Below are 15,453 nucleotides of genomic sequence, written 5' to 3'. Positions count from 1 at the left end.
TGCTGCCTTCTTGCCACATAAATTAGTATTTCCATTAAATGATACAAATTATCAAATTACCAGATTTAACACAGAAAAAAAATCAATTTCTTCAGATGAATTTATAAATTTCCTTTGATCAGGCCATGAGAATGGCTCAAACTTCCTTATTTCCCTTTTTGCCCTGGCTGTCAGGAAGTTTGTAACCAAATGGAATGCTCAAAACCCATTATCATCACCAGGTAAGATTCTCCATGCATCACTTTGTTTGGGGGAGGCCCTGGCCACTTTCCTCCTACCCAATCCTCTGATTGCTCAGGCCTAGACCCACCTCAGAGGCGTAGGAATCATTGTCTTCAGCTCGGTAAGGTCTGAAGCTCCGGCTGGGGTCAGGCTTGGAGTCCAAGTCACCATTGCGGAAGGGCTCTCGGATCCTGGGCTCCCATTCTGGCAGATCCCTAAAGTCAGGTGGCTATATCCAGAGGCACAGGCAGAAGAGACCAAAGATAACTATGGGGAGGGGACTGAATTGTGCCAGAAACAGCCCCCCAGCCCAGGCCTCCTAGCACCATAAGAGGCTCTGACCACCTACCACCTCTGCAAGCCAGACCCAGCCCTGGCTAAGGGCCCTGCTGCCACTCAATGAATGTTTGCTGAGAGAATGTAGGTAAGTGGTGGGTGAATACACTGATTTTGTGAATGCCTATCTTGTGCACACACTTTCTGAGCCAGCCCCAACTGTCCTATCACACACATGGCCCCTGCTCATTCCTCCTTTCAGAAGAACCAAGAGGTAGACTCAACATGGGGTAGTCTGCTTGCTTAAAAAAGCAAGATTAAGCCAGACCAACAGGGCACGAGTTAAAGAAATTATGGCACAGTTCCACGGTGTAGTTGTTAGAAAGAAAGAGCTAAATCTCTCTCTTCCTCTGGAAATGGAAAGATCCCTGCCATTACTCTCAGGATGAAAATCAAACCTCCCCAGCACTCTCTGCACCCCAGCCTCATGCCTTCTCTTCAATCTGGGCCTTGGACACACCATGCTCCTACCTCCAGTCTGAGCTGTGCCTTTGCACAGAATGTTTCTTCTGCCAAGAACACTCTTCACCCACCAATCCACCCCTCTGACCTGAGCTCAGATCAGAGGCCTTCCTGACCTTGGGGACTACGTCAAGTTCCTTATTCATAAAACCATGTACTTTTCCTTTAGATCCCTCCTCCCAGTTTGTACGTGCACACTCCTTGGCATGCTATTTTCGTTAATTCTTCCCTACGACCTGATAAAGGCCATGAAAGCAGGAATCCTGTCTGGTTTTGCCTACCCTGACACCTCTAGCACCAAGCACAAAAGGTGTATGAACAACAAACAAAGCATCCCAAACAAACGAACAAATTGATACGTTACATGAGAAAAATAAGCTGTGTGTATATTAAACAATTTGGGTGGAAAAACAAACATGATAGTATATGCACAGAAAGATTGAGAAGAGTACACTATAAGGATGAAATATTCTGGATCTATGCCACTAGCACACAGGACAACTGAGTCCTAGAAATACAGCTATTGGGACTGAGGAACTGAATTTTCAATAGCATATAATTATTATTAATTTAAATTTAAGTAGCCACATGTGGCAGTGGCTACCACACAGGACAGCCCCGCTCCAGACTGTGAACAGTGGTACCAGTAGGAAGTGGGAAGGGGGGACGTTTTTACTTTTTACCTCAGAAACTTCTGAAACTCTTTGAATGTTTGTGCATTATTTCTGCAATAATACATTTTTTGGGGGGGCGGGGGGACAAGTACCTTTGCTATTTTCCTTTTCCTAAGTAGTAGTTTACAGGCGTCAAGGCTGGAAGTTCATTACCTTTAGAAAGCCAAGTTCACTGCCTTTACATAGAACCTGACCAAAGATTTCTTAAAAAGAAAAAAAAAACAAAAAAAACTTGTTTTCAAATACAAAATTCAAAAGAGGTAAGAAAACCAGAAAGGGCAACCTGGCAAACACCTGGGGCCTCAGAATCAACCTCAATATCTATAAAATAAGCACTGTGTGGTAACAGTCACTCAATGGGATTGTATCCAGTAACGAGAATAAAGCAACCACTGCTCCATGTGACAGCACACACAAGGCTTAGTGGCCAGGCACGGGTGCGTACTGTATGGTTCAATGTAGGTAAAGTTCACGGACAGACAAGCCTAAAGCAAGAGAGGGGCTACCCTTGGGAGCAGGGATGGTAACTAGAAGGGGGCATGGGGGGCTTCTGGGTGCTGCTCATGTTCTAGTTCTCGTTCTGGGTGGTCGTTACAGGAGGGTGTTCATGGGGAAAATTCGTGAAGCTGTACACTTGCGTTTGTGTCCTTGCCGGTCTGTGTGTTATGGTTTGGTAAAATGTTTATGTACATAACATTAAAAAAAAAAAAAGGAATAGGGCCTGTGATCGGGACATCTTACCTGGAAGTCTGAGCCCAGGTCTTTGGCCAGAAGAATCTCCTTGGAGGGCCCCTGGGAGCCCAAGGCGGGCAGGGTGGAGAAGGGCTCGGGCTGCTCCTTGGCAGAACTCCCGAGGGCGCCATCTGCCTTCCGCACGAAGGCGTTGAGCTCCTGCTGCAGGACGCTCAGCCGCACCAGGATGGCATGGATGAGCTTGGTGTCCCTGGGGCCCTCGCTGTTGTCCGCACACTCATTGTCCAGACACAGCCGGAGGCCAGCAGAGAAGCCGTTGGCATCCGCCACCAGGACGTCGATGGCCTTACTGACCAGGGCGGCCTGCTCCCTCAGTCCAGGCAGCGCCTCGGCCTCCCTGGCTCTGCTGAGCCGGGCCACAAGGGGCTCGTGGGCCTCGCCCAGGGGAGCGGGCACACACTGGGCGGAGTCCCCGGCCTCGGCGTCCGTCTCCAGCATCGGCCGCGTGCTCTGGCAGGAGGCGAGGTCGCAGCGCTGGAGGTTGGAGAGCAGCACGCGGTTCTCGTACTGCAGCTTCTTGACCTTGCCGCTGAGCTCGCCGATCTGCAGTTTGGCAGCAGCCAGCTCCTCCTGCGAGGGCTCGCTGAGCACGGAGCAGCTGTCCTCCGACAGTGCCACGTCCAGCTCGTGCTCGGAGCGGAACTTGGCCAGCTCGTTCAGGAGCAGCTTGTTCTGGTCCTCCAGCTCGGCCGAGGAGCGCCGCAGCAGCTCCGCCTCCTCCTCCACGAACTGCAGGTGTCGCCGCAGCTCCGCCAAGCTCTCCCCGCACTCGCCGCCCCCCAGCGCGGAGAAGGCCAGGCGGGCCTCGGGGCCCCCGCAGCCGCCACCGTGGTCTTTCATGTCGTCCATCTCGGCCCGCAGGCCTCGGTTCTCCACCTCCAGCTCCACGATGCGGCGGCTCAGCAGGTTGGCTTCCTCCTCCACCAGCTTCAAGTGCACCTTCAGCTCGGCCTCCCGCGAGTGCGGGGCATCTGCCAGCTCCTCCGCCGACAGGGCGCTGTCCAGGTCCCCGTAGAGCGAGCGGTACTTGAGCAGCTCCTCCTTCATGCTGTCGTTCTCCTTGGCGAGCTTGGTGAGCTTCTTGCACATGAGGGCCGACTCCTCCTTGGCAAAGTGCAGCTGGCACTTCAGATCTGCACTGTCCTCCTGGGGCCCGGCCGCACAGAGACAGACAGACACAAACAGCCCAGGAAGGTTAGTGCTGGGAGGCTTAGGGCCAGCCATGGCATTTTGGCGGACACTATGTGCTGGGATTACAGAAATAAATCAGCCACAGCCCAACCCTCAAGGAGCTGGGGGTCCAGAGGGGAAGCAGAGATTGCAATAACCTTGATAATGCAGCAAGGATGGAGCACCACCCACAGCCTGGGAGTCTGGGAGCAGGTGACATTCTGATGGGTGACTGCAGCTACTACTACCATTATACTACAGTTTCCTCATCTGCAAAATGGGACAGTAACAGTCCCTCCCTCCCAGACCCATGGAGAGGATTAACTGAGACAATTTAATGAAAAGGGCCTGATACCCTGAAAGCCCAGCACCCCTAGGAGCTGACAGTATTCTATGCCTGGCCTGTGCTATATACAGTACTTTCTCTGATTCTAACAATGAACCCACAAGATAGGGACAGATGAGGAAACGGAGGCCAGAAAGTGAAGTGACTTGCCCCTATCACATGGCAGTCAAGTGGAAGAGTCAAGAGTCAAATCCGAGTCTCTGACTCTACTTGACCCTTGGATTTGACTGTTGTGCTGTTTGTAAGTCAGCTTGCTGCTCCCGGGGGAGTCTGAGCGTCTAAGAACCATGGGCTCAAGGTGTGGTTTGGGGAAGTGCAGTGGGCAGCAAAGCTAAGAAAATGGAAGCTGGGGAAGGGTGGGCACCCCTGGGGACTCCTCAGGCCATCTGGAGTCAGGCTTGAGCCTTCAGATTAAAACCTGCCCGTGGGGGCTGCCGGGAAGTACCTGCATGGAAGGCTTCTTATCTGTCTTCCCCAGGGAGCGGGTTCCTCTTTTCTTCAAGGAATGCTAAAGGGAGATTAAAAAAAAAACAAAAGTCAGAACTGAAAGCTCACAAGGGTGATGATGCACATGCAAAGAGTAGTCATGGTGCCTACAGTCACAGGGAGGGCTCCAGCCCCGCCCCAGACCAGGCCTTGACCAGCACCAACAGGGAGCTGGAGGGGCCCTTGAGACCACCCAGTGGGCTGCAAATGGGGGACATGCCACAGCACCGGAGTGTGCAGGTTCCTCCCCTCTCTCTCACCCCCACATTGTGATCCTGCTGGTCTGCGCCAAGACCTGGAAATCTGGGTTTCTGTCCTTGTTTGTCTTTCATTCATTCATCAAAGATTTCCTGAGCACCTATCCTGTGCCAGGCAGTTAGCTGCAGAGAACGTGGCCGTGAACAAGCCCAGGTACCCAGGCTGGGGTGCTTGGCCCAGATTCCCTCATCAGAACCGCGACACTCATTCCCCAGCTAAGACCTCAAAGCGGAGTGCCCCTCACAGCAGTGGCCACTGGCTGAGGGTCCAAGGTCAGGTGTCCTTCCTGGATGGATGGTGTCATTCTCAAGGGGACTCTTCCATAAACCTCTGCATGCAAATCTCCATCTCAGAGGGAATCCTGGCCTCCTGCAACTGACACCTACTGGGAACTTTAATTCAGAATGAACACTAATAAAGAAAATGAATATGAGTATAACAAATCATAATTACGCAGGAGGCTTAGAAATTATCATGAGAGACTGATGGCAAATCGTGATTCAAAAATTCAGAAGCAATAGGGGGGAAAAACTGATCTATTTGATTACTCAAGCAAATTCTCCATGGACAAAAAAACACCCTAAGACAAGCAAAAATATAAATGACAAACTAGGAAAAAATGTTTGTATTTTGTAACACCAATAAAGGGTTGATATCCTAAATATGTAAAGAGCTTCACAAATAGAATAAAAAGGCCAAGAAACCTATAGGAAAATAGGTCAGAGATATAAAAAATAATTCACAGGAAAGACAAATGGATCTTAATCACATCAGCCCACTCATGATAGAGAAATGCAAATTATAACTATGTTGAGATACCATTTCCTACCTATCAGATTGGCAAAAATACAAATTATATGACAACGTATTCTACTGGTGAAGCTATGGAGAAACTAGAATGTTCATAAATTGCTGGCAAGAATGCAAAATGACACAATCTCTATGTTGGGGAATTTGGGGAAATGTTAAAATAATCATTACTGAAGTTTCCCACTGTCTAAAAAAGTCCTTCAATTAGATGCATGATTCCATTTGAACACTTCCTCCCAAGAGAAGAGTGATTCATGGTGGTGGTGTACAAAACCAAGCTTAGGTTGTTTTTGACTTTAAGTTGGGCTGGTATATTTTTGAAAATGGCCCCAAGTGATTTGGATACATGCCTACTCTCAACCCCCACCTCTCACACCCCATCCCTGAAGGTGAGAGCCACTGATCTAATCCAAGCCCCGTTTAACTGAAACAGAGAGAGAGGGGCAGGGACTTGTTCAAGGTCCCACAGCAAATCCATAGCTGACCTGGGACCAGTTCTTGACATGGCTCTTGATCAAATTCCAAAGACTTGGTAGGAGAAAATCTGCCTTCTTTGATGAGGGCCAGAGTGGAGCTAGCACCATGGTTCCCACCCTGGGTGCACATTGGAATTACCTGGGGGAACTTAAAAAAAAAAAAAATACTGATGGTCTGGGGTAGGTCTCAGGCATCAGAATTTCTAAATAGCTTCCCAAGTGATTCAAAAGTACAGGTTGGCTCCACTGTGCCAGGGAGAGGAACTCCAGATGGGCTCTTAAATACAGAATATCTTAAGGCCCAATCAAATCCCAAAGAGACTTTTTGAAATGCAAACGAGGCAGGAAGGCAGAGGCTGATATTTCAGATGAGGGTGCCAAGGGAGCCAGTCTTTGAGCAAAGCTGACCTGGGAACATTCAAAAGCTAGAAGGCAAGAGGAGGAATGGTGGGGAGGGCCACAAAACAAGTCCTTCCTCAAGAGCCAGGAGACAACAGACAAGTCCCAGCCTCAGAGGGAGACCCGAGTGGAGTGCTGAGGTGGGGGCTCCGGGGTCAGATGCTCAGCCTTCCAGATCTGGGCCCACCTACCACAAGCTGAGTGGGAGGGGCTGGGGCCTCTGCTGGAGTTCAACTCTGGGGACCCCCCCCAACACTGAGTTTATGATCCTGCGTAAACCCCTTCCTCTCCCTGAAATTCCACTTTCTCATCTATAAAACTGGGCCATGGACTAGGTGACCACTGCACTGCAGACTCCCCAGAGGAAGGAAGAGCAGCGGCACAGAGGCAAGTCAGGGGTCTCCAGAGGCACCGAGGGGCCCCAGGCATCACAGACGGACTGACAGATGATGAGATTCAAGGACATGGTAAAGTTCCTCAGACACCCTGTAAAGGGAAAGAAGTAACCTGCAAAACAAAACCTACAACCCAACTATATGCACCCACTGATGAACGGATAATCCACACATCGCAATATTACTCAGCCATAGAGAGGAATGAAGTCCTAACACGTGCTGCAACATGGATGGCCCTTGAGGACATCAGGCTAAGTTAAAGAAGCCAGTCGCTAAAGGCCACATATCCTATGATTCCACTTGCATGAAATGTCCAGAATAAGCAAATCCACACAGATAGAAAGTAGATTAATGGTTGCCAAGAGCAGGGGGAGGGCAGAATGGGGAGTGACTCTTAATAGGTACCAGTCTCTTTGGGGGAAGAGGGTGATAAAAAATGTTCTAGAATTAGAGAGTGGTGATGGTTGCACAACTCTGCAAATATACCAAAAACTACTGTACAATTTAAAAAGGCAAACTTCATGGTATGTGAATTATATCTCAATAAAACTGTTATTATGGCCAGGCACAGTGGCTCATGCCTGTAATCCTAGCACTGTGGGAGGCTGAGGCAGGAGGACTGCTTGAAGCCAGAGTTCAAGACCAGCCTGAGAAAGAGCAAGACCCCGTCTCTATCAAAAAATAGAAAAATTAGCCAGGCATCGTGGTGCATGCCTATAGTCCCAGCTACATGGGAGGCTGAGGCAGGAGGATCTCTTGGGCCTGGGAGTTTGAGGTTGCTGTGAACTATGATGATGCTGCTATACTCTAGCCTGGGCAACAGAGTAAGACCCTGTTCAAAAATAAATAAATAAACAAACAAATAAGATAAAACTGTTACTAAAAAAAAACAACCCTCCAGCATGTTTTTTGCCATTGTACAAAAATATGATGTGTGTATTTGCATATATGTGTGTTACTACATGAGTGGGGGGAAGGTCAGAAGAATACACAGCAGGCTGATAATGGTAAGAACACAAGGGATTCACACCTTGTATGTTTTCCCCTCAACTTTTACTGGAGGTGGGGAAGGGGAATATAGTCTTCCAGATTTTTTCCTTAAAAAATTTTTTTTAAATTATACAATATTTGTTCAAAAAAACCAACACACAAAATATATTGTCACTGTACAAAATGTACACAAAGCAGATAAAGCCAAAGTCCCTCTTTCTACAGCCACCCAGGGTGCCCACTGCTGACTGGTCTGCAGGGGCTCCTTCTGGACCTTTGGCTCTGTGTTTAAAATACTGAAATAGACGGTACTATTTTAGATTTTCTTTCCTTCCCATGTTTATTTGATTCTGTGATCTTTGATTTTTATAATAAGCACTTTGGGCAGAAGAAAACCAAAAACATCGAGCATTTTTAAAAAAAGAGTCCATGTTCATACTGTATTATTCTGCACATTACGGAAACAGCGTATACAATATAATTCTATCTTATTTTAAAAAATAAAGAATATATAGAAATATATATTATATGAGCATGTAGAAAGGTCTGGAAAGATACAAGGCAAATTGCTGATCATGGCTTAGGCTGAGCAGTAGAATCAAGGGAGGTAGTTAGCGAAGTCTTTCTGCTTTTACTTTATGTATGGTTTATCATCATCTCCATTATTTTTAAACAGATGACACATTCACATGGCTCGAAATTCTGAAAGTACAAAAAGGAACACAGCGGACCCAGTTACCCTCTTCTCCTGCCCAAGGCAACCAATGTAACCAGCGTCTGCCGTAGCTTTCCCCGGAGATATGCTAGGCGTGCGTTTGTACGCTTTCGTAATGATTTTTTGCTTTACTGAGTTTATATTACTTTTTTAAATGAAAAATGCATATTCACATATACATTTAAATACGTGTATATGTACACATAAAAAAACTTATTGGAAGTACGGGCAACCCTCCCCCAACCTAAATAGAAATTCCTTCTGAATACTGGATTACAGGTGAGGTGTTTTTCTTTATGGCTTATTTGTACTTTCCAATCTTCCTCTGCTAAGTGTGTGCTACTACCTGCTGGAGGGGAAGGGGAAAGTCACAGTAAATGTTTTTTTTTTTTTTTTTTGAGATAGAGTCTCACTCTGTTGCCCAGGCTAGAGTGCCATGGCATCTGCCTAGCTCACAGCAACCTCAAACTCCTGGGCTCAAGCGATCCTCCTGCCTCAGCCTCCCGAGTAGCTGGGACTACAGGCATGTGCCACCATGCCTGGCTAATTTTTTCTATATATATTTTTAGTTGTCCAGATAATTTATTTCTATTTTTTTAGTAGAGACGGGGTTTCATTCTTGCTCAGGCTGGTCTCGAACTCCTGACCTCGAGCAATCCTCTCGCCTCGGCTTCCCAGAGGGCTAGGATTACAGGCGTGAGCCACCGTGCCCGGCAAATGTTTTTTAAATGTACTTTCACTGAACACCTTTCCAACAGCAGAGAAAAGGTGAGAGTGAGCTGGGTGGCTTGGACTTCCCCAGAAATGAGGGTGGGGGCACAGTAGAGGGGTTCCAGGCTTTTCTGGCTGGACTTGCCCCTTCCCCCACCTTGCCTAAGCCACAGGGGCTCCCACACTGCCCTGCGGCTCTGGAGGGAAAACAAGGCAGGCTCAGAGCGCACAAAGGCCTTCCTCCCCTCTGCAGGGCAGCAGCTGGCCAGGCGGCTGGGGGGCGGCTGCCCTCCAAGGGAGCCAGGGGCTGTCAGAGCCCCTTTGTGGAGCCCCTAGGGGTGGAGCCAGGCCCTGCCCAAGAGGCAGATGTTCTGGCGCTGGGCCCCAGGAGGGTGGAACAGGCAGGGCAGCCCCAGGTACCAGCAGGAATGCAGCCAAAAGGCAAGGCCCAAGGAAGTGCCTGGCCCTGAGGGCACACGCTGTGGCCTGGCATGCAGCCATGCAGCAGACGCCTTCCCCACCCACCCGCAACTCACAAGGCCCACAAGGCCGCCTTTGAGCAGCCGGGTGGTGACTCCAAGCATCCCTGGTCTAAGGGCTCCTAGCAGAGGCCTGAGCTGTGTCCTCCCCCACGCTTCCTCCCCAGGAGCCCCGTGCAGCCCAGCAGAGAGCTGCCTGAGCCCAGCTCTGAGGGCCCTCTGCTCTCTGACACCTTCCACGTGTCCACGCAGCCAAGAAACAAAGGCTGACCTTCCCAGGCACAAACGAACCTCTGCCAAAACAGCTGGGCAGGTTTTCACCAAACGTGGAGGGGATGTTTGGAAAGGTTTCGCTGAAAGCACAGACGATGTTTCGTATACAAAATTGACTCTAGAAGGAACCTGCAGTGAGGGTGCAGCTCAAAGACGGAGGCATTCTTCCCCCACAATAGCAGAAACAGCCAGTCAGAGAGACCGTGTGGCTCCCAGTTAGGGGGAGACCATTCGGGGGAGGAAACAAAGAGCGGTTTAGACATTAGCCCCAAATCAAATGTCACAGGGACAGACGGTGCCAACTGCAGGCAATGATGTCAACGTAGCTGCTCCTTCCACGGGTAACTCTGGCAGCTCTATGTGGAGAGGCAGCAGCAACAAGAGGCAGCAGCAACGTATGTATTTAACTAAGGTTGACGCTTCTGCAGCTCCGTAGCTATCGCAGCAATTGTGAGGTACAGATAATAGTAAGTATTGAACAAGCCCTGGTTCTATGCTAAGCACTTTACCTGCTGGTCTTCTTTAATTCTCACAAACAACCGTGAGAAGCAGGGATAAATAATCCCCTTTTTTTTTTTTTTTTTTTTGAGACAGAGTCTCACTCTGTTGCCCGGGCTAGAGTGAGTGCCGTCGCGTCAGCCTAGCTCACAGCAACCTCAGACTCCTGGGCTTAAGCGATCCTACTGCCTCAGCCTCCCGAGTAGCTGGGACTACAGGCATGAGCCACCATGCCCGGCTAATTTTTTTTTTGTATATATATTTTTAGTTGGCCAGATAATTTCTTTCTATTTTTGGTAGAGACGGGGGTCTCACTCTTGCTCAGGCTGGTCTCGAACTCCTGACCTCGAGCGATCCACCCGCCTCGGCCTCCCAGAGCTAGGATTACAGGCGTGAGCCACCGCGCCCGGCCAATCCCCTTTTATAAATAAACAAACTGAGGAGTGGAACAGTTACACGATTTGCCCAAGGTTATAGTCATTTGCAAATAAGTGGCAACAGCAGAACCGGGATTTGAACACAGCGGCCTGACAATGGAAACTCTGTAAGAGAAGGCTGTGCAGAAAGGGAAGTATTCGTGCAGTGGGCAGCCTCGCCGAAGGTTCTGAAAACACAACAGCATCCCAGGAAAGCCCCTGGGTGGGGCAAGGAGGGCAGGGGCATCACCACAAGAGTCAGCGTGGGTTTGGGAGACACAGAGTCCTGGGTTTGAATCCCATCTTTGTCGTTCTCCAGTCCCATCTATATATACAGCAATCCCACTCCTTGGTACATACCCAAGAGAACGGAGAACACGCAATCGCAGAAACTTGTACGTGAATGTTCACAGCAGCATTAGTCATAATAGCCAAAAGGTGGAAACAACCCAAATGTCCATCAACTGATGAAGGGACAAATATAACCTGGTTTATCTGTACCATGGATTATTATCCAGCCCTAAAGAGGAATGAAGTCCCGATACATTCTTCAACACGGATGGATAAACCTTGAAAACCTTTTGCTAAGTAAAAGCAGCCAGGCATCTAAGATCACATAGTACATGATTCCACTTGCATGAAATGTCCAGAACAGGGGAATCCGTAGAGACAGAAAGTGGATTAGTGGTTGCCAGGGACTGGAGGGAAGGGGCAGTGACTGGCTAACAGGTACGGGGTTACTTTCCGAGGCAATGGAAATGTGCTGCAATCAGATAATGGTGATGGTTTGCACAACACCGTAAGTATACTAAAAATCACAGAATTATACACTTTAAAATGGTGAGCTGTATGGTACATGAATTAAATTGCAATTTAAAAATGGCCAAGAGTGGCACCCATAAAATGGGGACAAGGACCCTATGCATGTGGGAGGCTGTGGGGAGGATTAAACAGCGTGACAACATGTGTACAATGCTGGTGTGGTGCCTGGTACAGAGTAAGTGCTCAGACACAGCAGCTATATTATAATAAATCACGTCAACACTGATGTTGGCTTTCTGCCTAAGTTACAAGGAGGGGGAATGGTACCAGACGAGAGGGTGGCTGGTGTTACGATTCTTGAGCTGCAGCCCAGCTGGGCAACAGTGCCACCGCAGCGCTCTCGGCTGGGGCCTGCCACCTCCCTTCTCTCTAGCACAGAGCTGTCTCCATGGCAACCACATCAGCTCAGGCCAGGGGCTCCTGTTCCCAGCCGGGTGACAGCATCGCCTCAGCAACTTGTCAGGATGGCAAAGACAGATCTTGATGACAGGACTGCAGCTCTGGCAGAAGAATCGCTAAGGGACCCTTGTCTCCATAGAAACCATGTCAGGAAGGAAAAGGAGGAGGGAGACAACAAACAGCAAATAAACACAGACTCCCGCCTCCTGTGTACGATCCTGAGACACCACAGGGCACACAGAGGGCGGGACCAGCCCCAGAGGGGACGTGAACCAGTGTTTCTTGAGCATCTGCTCTGTGCCAGGCACCACAAAGTGCTCCTCACAAGCACGACTGCATTTAAAATTTCACAAATAATGCCCAAATACATTCTTATTGTTAAAAAAACAAGAAACCCTAACTACAGCGTTAATAGAATGAAAAGTGAAAGTCATTTCCTATCCTACTCCCACCATTTCTAGGTCCTCAGACCAGCAGCTCTTCCTTGGACTTCTGCTATGCATTGACACACATACACACGTGCTTCAGAGCCAGTCTGGTTTGTATGGCTTTTCAAAATAATTAGTGCGATCACACAATATGTATAGTTCCATAACTTTCTTTTCCCACTTAATAATGTACCTTGGAGATCTTTCTGTATCAGTACATATATACCTACCTTCTTTTTTTTTCAATGTGGTAAAGTATACACAACATAAAATTTACCATTTTAACCATTTTTAAGTGTACAGTTCAGTGGCATTAAGTACATTGACACCGTTATACAACCATCACCACCATCCATCTTCAGAAATTTTTCATCACCCCAAATTGAAACTCTGTCTCCATGAAACAATAATTCCTCATTCTCCTCCAGCCCCTGGCAACCTTTATTCTACTGTCTGTCTCTATGAATCTGACTATTCTAGGTATCTCATTTATGTGGAATTGTACAATATTCGTCCTTTTGTGCCTGGCTTCTCTCCCTTAGCATGTTTACGAGGCTCATCTATGTTGTAGCATGTGTCAGTGCTTCATTCCTTCCTAAGGCGGAATGATACTCCATTATACGTACACACCACACTTTGTTTATCCATTTATCCATCAATGAACATTTGGGTTGCTTCTACCTTTCGGCTGTTATAAATAATGCTGCTGTGAACACGGTACAAATATCTCTTCCAGTCCTTGCTTTTAGTTCTGCTGGGTGTATGCCCAGAAGCGGAACTGCTGGATCACACTGTAATTCTGTTTGATTTTTTTGAGGAACTGCCATACTACCTTATTCTTTTTAACTTCTTCATAGTCTCCTAGGGTTACACAATCTATTAATGATCCTAAACAACCTTACAGGCAACCCCTTAGGCTAGGAGCGATTATTATCCTGATGTCACAGATGGAGAAACTGAGATTTAAACGGGGGAAGTGGCTTCAGGGCTTTAGCCGCCCCTCTGCTAAGGAAAGGCTGGGTGAACTCAGGCACATTCTTCCTCTCTGGGCCTCAGTTTCCTCATTTGTGCAATAGGAACAGTCTGACTGCTAAGGTACTTTCTGAAATTGTCTCCCCTTTTCACCACCGAGGGTGGCAGCAACAAGATGGTGTGAAGGTGGTGCCCTGTGTTACAGGCCAGTCCATGGCGGCCAGGAGGCCGCATGAAGAGAGGGACCTGTCACCCAGCCCTGAAGTAGGGCGAGGCTCCGCAGCAGCCCTTAGCAGCAAATGCCTCCTCTCCACGCTGACGAGGTGTTGGCACATCATACCAACATGCCCAGCGGGAAGGATGGCTGAAGGACAGCTCTGGCCTTGGGCTGTGGCATCTCAGCCCTAGAACACTGGCACGCCTGCCCTCTGGGGAAGTGGACAGGCAGAGCCTCCAGCAAGGCGTGTGCCCTAGAAGAATGCACGATCCTAGGACACCTTATAAGCAGCCAGAAGCCACCCCGGGCCGTCTGGAACACAGACCTCTGGAATCAGGAGGATTCTAGCCTTTAAGGGTCACCTAGACTGATGGTTTCCAATCAGCATTCTGCAGAGTCCACTGGATCCTGCACGACCCTGAGGACATCCCTCCCTGCCTCCTTCAGGGGCTGTTTGCTCATCCATAAAATGGGTATGATTGCTATCGACTATGGTGCCTAACACGCTGCACACCGAACACACAGCAGAAGGAGGAGAAGGTACGCCAGGAAGAGGAATTGACACGAGCAAAGGAGAGGATGGTGCCTGGGGTCACATTCAAGAAGCATCTAGTACCCCAGGGACACTGGCCCGAGACCAGCTCACTACAGTACCAGCTTCATACCAAATGGCAGCACTTGGCATTCCCTACACCGTCTCCACACGAGTTTTCCCACTTAGTGCTCACAATGACTCAGGGCACTATTGCCCCATTTTATAGATAAGCAAACTGAGGTACAGAGGGCCGGGTCCCATGCTGGACACTGCTGCATGTTTTCTCAGTTAACCTCCTAGCAGCTGTGGTTCTCTGACGGCCTGTGAGCTCCTTGAGGACAGGAACGGGGTGTGCTTCGTTCACCACTGTATCCTTGGTGTCCAACACGGAACGTATACAGTAGGTGCTCAGGAAATGTGTGCTAGAGAAAGGAATCAATAAACAACCCTGCCAGGGAAGTATAACCTGCCCATTTCCCGCAAGCAGGCAGCAGTTCGGAGAGACACTGGCTAGGTGGGGCTTGTGTGTGCCTGCCTGCCCCAGGCCGGCCCTGCCGGGGTGGACAAAGCCCTCACCTCTCTCGGCCGCTCCAGCTCCGTCTGCAGCACCTGCTTCGCCAGCTCGGTCTCGATGAGCCGCTGCCGCAGCTCCTCATTCTCCTCCTCCAGCCGTGCTCGTTTCTTCTCCACCACCTCAAGTTCCTTGTGCAGGCGCATGGAGATGTCCTTGGAGACCTGGGTGGGGTGGGGGTGAGAAGGATGTGGGCAGACTGAGGACGGCAGCCCCCACTGCGAGGCCCACTGTCCAGCCACAGAGCACCCCAGAGGCAGGCAGGGTCTTAGCTTATCACCCCCACTTAGCAGATGTGCAAACCGAGGCACCAAGAGGCCAAGAAACTCACCAAGACTCACGCAGCCAGGAAGTAGCAGAACCAAAACCCAAACCCGGGGACCGCGTGCTCCCAATGCCTATACCACAGCACAGCCCCAGCAAGTGGTGAAGGCCCTACCTGCTCTCAGGAAAGCCTTTCATTCACCTGGGGCTTTTAACACTTCCAAAAGCCTCTTTCCCAGCCACCCTCTTGCCCAGTCCTCATAAGAGCCTGTGGCAGGGCCAGAAACTCATCTTAAAGAGAGGGGAGTGAGCTGGAGTAGAAACCCAGTGCAAGATGAGTGGCCCTGGTGCCACCGAATCCCATCTCTGCCAGCGA

General features: G+C 49.3%; 1 protein-coding gene across 1 annotated transcript in view; it reads right to left on the bottom strand.

Annotated features, from left to right (window-relative positions):
* The window catches only part of SOGA1 (suppressor of glucose, autophagy associated 1), a 60,454-nt gene that overhangs the window by 20,845 nt on the left and 24,156 nt on the right, over positions 1-15,453 (bottom strand). Inside the window, exons 3-6 of the mRNA XM_045528635.1 lie at positions 14,819-14,977; positions 4,409-4,471; positions 2,436-3,593; positions 311-451 (exon numbers count right to left, since the gene is read on the bottom strand). Of these exons, the coding sequence (XP_045384591.1) occupies positions 311-451; positions 2,436-3,593; positions 4,409-4,471; positions 14,819-14,977 (1,521 nt within the window). The remainder of the gene's footprint in view (positions 1-310; positions 452-2,435; positions 3,594-4,408; positions 4,472-14,818; positions 14,978-15,453) is intronic.

Source organism: Lemur catta, chromosome 17 (genome assembly GCF_020740605.2).
Source record: "Lemur catta isolate mLemCat1 chromosome 17, mLemCat1.pri, whole genome shotgun sequence".
In the NCBI taxonomy this organism is placed as follows: Eukaryota; Metazoa; Chordata; class Mammalia; order Primates; family Lemuridae; genus Lemur; species Lemur catta.
This window is presented reverse-complemented; position numbering and strand designations above follow the sequence as displayed.